General features: G+C 42.1%; 1 protein-coding gene across 1 annotated transcript; it reads right to left on the reverse strand.

Annotated features, from left to right (window-relative positions):
• Positions 1-4,856: 4,856 nt before the first annotated feature.
• Positions 4,857-6,536, reverse strand: SPINT4 (serine peptidase inhibitor, Kunitz type 4). Its single transcript, XM_023756263.1, has 2 exons — positions 6,422-6,536; positions 4,857-5,038 (listed from the first exon to the last, which is right to left on the reverse strand). Exons 1-2 carry the CDS (start codon positions 6,534-6,536, stop codon positions 4,857-4,859), a joined length of 297 nt encoding a protein of 98 aa, XP_023612031.1.
• Positions 6,537-6,750: the final 214 nt, after the last annotated feature.

Below are 6,750 nucleotides of genomic sequence, written 5' to 3' on the forward strand. Positions count from 1 at the left end.
AGTGGGCCTGCTTAAACCAGAGACCTCTTGGTTCCTGGTTCGATGCTCAACCACTGAATTACACCAGCTAGGCTAACTTCTTTTGTATTAATGGCCAATTAGGTTGTTTTTGATAGATAATTACAGATAATGCTGTAGCAAATATTGTTGTACATGAATCTTTATGTAAAATTATTTCTATGGCATACATTTTTAGAAGTGGGTTTTTTGTCCAAAGGTAAGCATTATAAAATTCAGCAGATATTACCCAATTCATCACAGCCTTGCCAACACTTCTTTTTGTAGTAAATCTAATGAGTGCAAAGTGGCAGACCATTGTTTTAAATTACATTTCCCTAATAGTGGGGATTGGAATATTTTAGCCTGGGTATTGGCATGTTGAATTTGTGAATTACCTCTTCTTACACTTTGGTTATTTTTGCCTTGAGATATCTTTTTTTCTTAATGATTTACAAGATACTTTATAAATTCTGAGTCTTAATAGTTACATTTGTTGTAAATGTTTTCTTCTGGGATATTATTTGTCCTTGAATACTGTTGTGGTTTCTTCAATTGAGTACTTTTAACATTTATGTAATTACGTACATACTAGAGGCCCGATGCATGAAATTTGTGCAAGGGGCTCAGCCCTCGAAGCTCAGGCTTCGTCCAGAAGGTCGTCCGGGTGGTGGTTCTGCTGTTCGGCCATCTGGTCTAATTAGCATATTATGCTTTTATTATTATAGATATTTATTTAATTAAATCTGTCATTCATAAATACCCAAACACATTTAGAGGCTTCTGAGTTTTCTGCCTTTATTAGAAAGTCCCCCATCACTCCAAATTTAGCAAAATGTTTTCTTATATAAGTTAATAATTTTATTTTTTACATTTACAACCTTAATATATTTGAAATTTATTTCTGCATATGATGTGGAGGTAGGGATCTAATTTGACTATTATACCAAATAAATAACAAATTATATTATCATTTATTGAGAAATATATCAAAATTTCCCTTGATCTGAAATGCTAACTTTATCATATTTTTAAAAAAATACTATTTTATTTTAAAAAATCTTTAATGATATTCTTAATTTACTTGGATCTATTTCCGGATTTTCTAGTTGATTTACCTACGAAAGTTCCTATTCCTGATGTTTATTCCTCATTGTTGGGCCAGGTGGGAAGAAGTCTAGAGATTCCTTGCTCCTTGGTTCCAAGAGTCAACGTTTTTGTCTAACTTGCTAACTAGCCTAGCTCCCAGTAATAATAAGAATGGATATTAAAAATTATCTAGATTCGCTCCTTTTTCCATGGGCGTGAAAAACGAGAAAACTCGTGAGCAGTCCTTAACAGATGGCGCGCGAAACACGAGAAAACTCGTGAGCCGTACGAAAGGTGTTAGTAGAACTGAATCAAAAAGGACCAAGGCTATAATGATTTGAATAAATATCTCCTAGGATGCTGGACACCTTGGTGTTTTGTATAAAGTGTCTCTCTATTGTCATATGTAAATATGGCAGCAAATGTCCTGCCCTTCTGTCTCTGGGGGAGAGAAAGTAAGATTTTCTATTTCAGTGGAAGGCACAGAGCGTGAAACTTTAGATGAAAGAGATGTGAGGCAGCAAACAAGGAGGGTCATTAACTTTCATTTTATTTTTTTGCTGTTGCATTTTCTGCTCTATCTGGTAGAAAACTAATAATGGAAGGTTCTGGAGAAATGCTTGAGGCACCCATGTACTTAGTAGCAATCCATCAAGAGAATAAGGAGTCTGTATTGGACCCGGCAATTTCATTGTAGGTATATTTCATTCCCAGTTGTGCCTCTTTTCACAGTGTTATCACGTATACCTTAATCCACACTTATGGCCTCCATGGAAATTCTCTTGGTAGAGCAGAAAAAGAAGGGTTATATTTGATCTGAAGTGAGTGAGCCTGACCGTAAAGGGGGATATGGTTGATGCTTCACTGGAGGGACTCTGATGCCCTAGAGCATGTATAAGGCATCGTCTTAATGGGTAAAGTTTTATGGAAGCTAGAAGGCATGAAAGCCTGAAAGATGGAAAGATTAAAACCTACCCAGGAAGTCCCAGCATGAGCTCATTTTCTTCTGTCTAGAATGTTCAATTAGGTTACCCTCTGTATAAAGAGACTAATTAAATAGAAGTCTGGTCAAAGATAAGGAATATGGAATGTATTTGGAGGAGGGATGTTATTAAAACTAGCTACAGCCTTATAAGGTGTAGGACAAATATCTAAAGTATTGTTCCTTGCTTGTGTTGTAGAATTAAGCAAAAATTTTTCCGTTTTTACCTATTGCTTTATGTAAGACTAGAGGCCCGGTGCAATTCGTGCACTGGGGGGTGGGGTGTCCCTCAGCCCAGCCTGCACCCTCTCGCAGTCCAGGACCCCTCGCTCCTTACTGCCCGCCTGCTCGCTGCTCCTTAACACTCGGCTCACTGCCACGGAGGCAGGAGAGGCTCCCGCCACTGCTACTGCGCTCACCAGCTGTGAGCCCAGCTTTTGGCTGAGCAGTGCTCCCCCTGTGGGAGTGCACTGACCACCAGGGGACAGCTCCTGTGTTGAGCATCTGCCCCCTGGTGGTCAGTGTACATCATAGCGACCAGTTGTTCTGGTGGTTCAGTAGTAAACGTCGCTTAGGCTTTTATTATATAGACTAGTGGCCTAGTGCATGAAATTCTTTTTAAAAAAATATTTTATTGATTTTTTACAGAGGAGGGGAGAAGGATAGAGAGTTAGAAACATCGATGAGAGAGAAACATCGACCAGCTGCCTCTTGCACGCCCCCTACTGGGGATGTGCCTGCAACCAAGGTACATGCCCTTGACCGGAATTGAACCTGGGACCCTTGAGTCCGCAGGCTGACGCTCTATCCTCTGAGCCAAACCGGTTAGGGCATGTGGTGCATGAAATTCTTGTACAGGGGGGTGGTGTCCCTCAGCTCAGCCCGCACCCTCTCCAATCTGGGACCCCTCAGGGGATGTCCGACTGCCGGTTTAAGCACGATCCTGACATTCCTCTCACAATCCGGGACCGCTGGCTCCTAACCACTCACCTGCCTGCCTGCCTGATTGTCCCTAACCACTTCTGCCTGCCAGCTTGATTGCCCCCTAACCGCTCCCCTGCTGGCCTGATTGACACCTAACTGCTCCGCTGCCTGCCCGATTGCCCCCAACTTCCCTCCCCTGTAGTGACCCACCTCCTCCACCTGGACCAGCCTCCTCCGCACCTCGTGAAGCCATGGGATCCCCAGGCCTCACCATGCGGAGCGGTCGCCGGGCCCCGTCTCTGCTGTCGCATTGCTATCTTGTGGTGGCTATCTTGTGGTGGCCATCGTGTGGTGGCCATCTTGTGACGATGTCGCATGCGAGGCCCACCTAGGCTTTTATTAGTATAGGTGGGTTTGTTGGTGTAGAAACTTGCTACTTTATACACTGGTTGCAGAAGTTCCTAACAGGATTCAGTGAGTGCTAAAAGAGAAGGGACTGTATATTTTGTACAATGTCCCTCATTTTGAATTTATCCAATGTTTCCTCATGATTCGAGCACAGGTTTGGCACTTTGGTTCCACTAATGAGCTCAACATGAGAGAGGAGGTGATACAAACCTATGCAAATTTGGTTGATCACATCTGAAAGTGTCACTATTGTGTGCATATGTGGGGAATAGTTCAGGAGGGAGAAGGAAGCTAATGGACAGGATCAGGTGACATTCCAGCTCTGCATATGGCAGGGGGAGAGATATTCAGAGAGGACAAAGGCTGACACAAGGTTCTCTCATTTTAATGGTTATACAGTTATTTTTCAGGAAAGTCAAAACTAAAGTCAGGAGAATAGCAAACAGATGGGAGTTTCAAGGAAATATTACAAAGATCATAACATTTGTCAGAATTTTCTTATGTCTGTCTTCAGATGGTGTATCAGGCATCTCCAGCGGCAACAACCTGCTTTGGCTTTAAATGGCCCCTGTTTGAGCAAAAACACAGAAACAAAACAAAACACAACAGATTTATCTTATAGCTTTTGGAAAGTCTCCATGGATTAATTTGTCCTTTTTATCTCAGGGGAAACCTAAAGGATGCCATCTCTTTCAGTTCCACTGGTTAATCTCTCATTCTTTCATTTTCTCAAAACGTAGTTATTGCCTACGATGTGCCAGGCACTACAAAGATTCACTAGGAGTATTAAATTAGTAGAACAAAATTTCTGCTTTTGAGTTACTCCCAAGGCCACTCCCTATCTCCCTCTCCTGGGAATCAGCCATACCATAGCCCTCTCGCGCTCTTCTTCTAGTTCCTGTGACTGGGGAATGGTCAAATGTGGGCTGGGAGCCAGCTTAGTTATATAAAGCACCATGTTGCTATGGAGAGTTTAGGGGTCTGAGAGTATGATGATTAGGATTGGGTAACCTTGTGCATGTAGGATGGTCAAGTCCTGGGTGACCATCAGATCTGGTTAGAAACCTTCTTATGCCACTTAATAATGTGACCTTGGGCCAGTCAGTTACCTCAGCTCGGTTTGGTTTCCTCATCTGCCACATAAAAATAATAACTTTATTATTAATAAATAAATAACTACTTTAGGGTGACTTTAATTTTAATTTGGACCAATATACGTAAATTGCTTAGTGCAATGTCTGGCACAGGGTAATTGTCCAATAAATGGTTATTATTTTCTCTCTGGATTTTTGATGTCCTAACTGCAAAATGACAAATGACCCTGAGATTCAACCCAACTATAAAACCTTTCTGTGAAGACAGTTCTCCCTCTTCCCCTTCCCAAATCAGGGTTTATCTTGGGGTCCCAGGTCTCTCCTTTTCCTCTCCCCAAGGACAAAGGACAAAATTGGATTCCTTACGGTACTTTGTACTCTTCCTCACAGGCTATTTGACAATCTATTTTAAGATTGTAGTTGTTAAGGTTGCCATCACAGCCAGAGAAGATGAAACTTTGACATCTTTTGGAGGTGTAGTTGTAGAAATATTTAAAGTGGATTTCATAGCAGCTGCCAGGTTTCAGGTCCATAAAGCAGGGATCTGCACGAGAGGTTCTCATTGAGTTGGGGGAATTTGTTAGGACTCAGCAAGCGATCTTGTTTTCATGGGCCCTTAAAAATTCCTCACATTAATCTGGAAATATTCCCATATTCAAAATCACCGAAGGACATCTGGTTTTCTCTTGGAATTAGGATTACTTGGTAAGGTTGCCCTTGGACATGGAAGCTGATTACATCTCCAAGTTTTGGCAGTGACTGGGAGAAATAGTGAGCAGTGGAAAAGGAGCTTCTGCCAGAAGCTTGTGCTAAGTTATATGGGTCCCATTTCATTTTATTTCTTTTATCAAAGCACAATCTCCTGCTTTTCTGTACCTTCATCTTTCTCTCTTCTTAACTGCACACATAGGACATATAATTGAGAATGCTGACTCTCCAGTTTTCATATATTCACTATCCTATCTGCACCCCAAATTTCAGGTAACTGTGCCTGCTGCTGTCCTCAAAGCAAGATACAAATCAAGATGAATAACCTTGAGGGTGATATTCTTGCTTTCAGATCCTGTCATCTTTCCCCCTGTTGCCTTCCCAGAGACAAACCTTCTGTTTTTATTGACAAGAGTCACATAGGCAATGGCCAAAATAGCAACAAGAGGGTTGTATTGGCAACTCAGAGATTATTGTTTATCTTACCCAAGTAGCCAGCCTGGAGTTTACTCTCTGGTAAAAGTAGCTATTTAGGTACAATTACATGCATACTATCATTTCATACAAACATCCTCTGAGGCAGGCATTGCCTTGATGTACATTTTACACAAGGGGAACTGAGGTTAAGGGATCGTAAGTGATTGACTCAACCAAGGGCACACATTTGCTAAGTGGCAGGGCCGGAATTTGGGCTCTCTGCCAGTGTAGACTGTACCACCTCCCATGTTCTGGAAGCACCGAGTCTGTACACATTACCTGTAGAAGAAAGCTTCATGGCCTTTCACCTCCACATTGTGAGCTCCTCTAAACAGGGGCCATTTGTCCAAATGTTCTTTATGTGTCCAGAGCCCAGACATTGAAAATGCCTCATTTTTTTTTTCAGTTTCAACCTCCTTTTCATCTAATCTCAATACATACTCTTGATTGGTCTGGGACCTTTGAAGTTTGTCATGAAACCCCTAACTCAAAATACTTCTAATCTTTGGAGCCCCTATAAAAGAGAACCTCACTGCAAAGGACTTACTGGCACCCTAGTTTGTTTTCTTCTCATCAGACATCCACGAGACGCCTAGAGTAAGTAGTGTCCTGAATCAGAGGACTAAATGCCTGTGGATATTGACACAAAAGGAGGAACTTCCTGAACCAACACTTTCCCCCTACTGCTTCCTCCCTCATTCATAATTGTCCTTTGAATTTATATTCTACTTCAAGTTTGTACCTTTGAGATCTCCACATATCCGCTCAGTAAGTCTAACAACACCACCCATGAATGGGGTAGCCAGTAAGATGAAGACGAAGAGCTCTAGAAGAAATCTCAACTCAGCAGGCTTCATGGCGCAGCAAGCAACGGGTAGCAGAGTGTTGGTATTCACTGATATTGTATTTTGGGCTTGATATTTGAGAGGGCTGAGTCCACTTACCCCAAGGGCTGGGCATTACTAGGTGTTGAATTGAACAGTGAATGCTTGGGTACCCAGCTATGAAGCTGAAGGTCCCAGGCTGATTAGACCCCTGATAGTGAGTCCCATGTTCATGTAGAAACCATAG

Source organism: Myotis lucifugus, unplaced genomic scaffold (genome assembly GCF_000147115.1).
Source record: "Myotis lucifugus unplaced genomic scaffold, Myoluc2.0 scaffold_90, whole genome shotgun sequence".
Lineage (NCBI taxonomy): Eukaryota > Metazoa > Chordata > Mammalia > Chiroptera > Vespertilionidae > Myotis > Myotis lucifugus.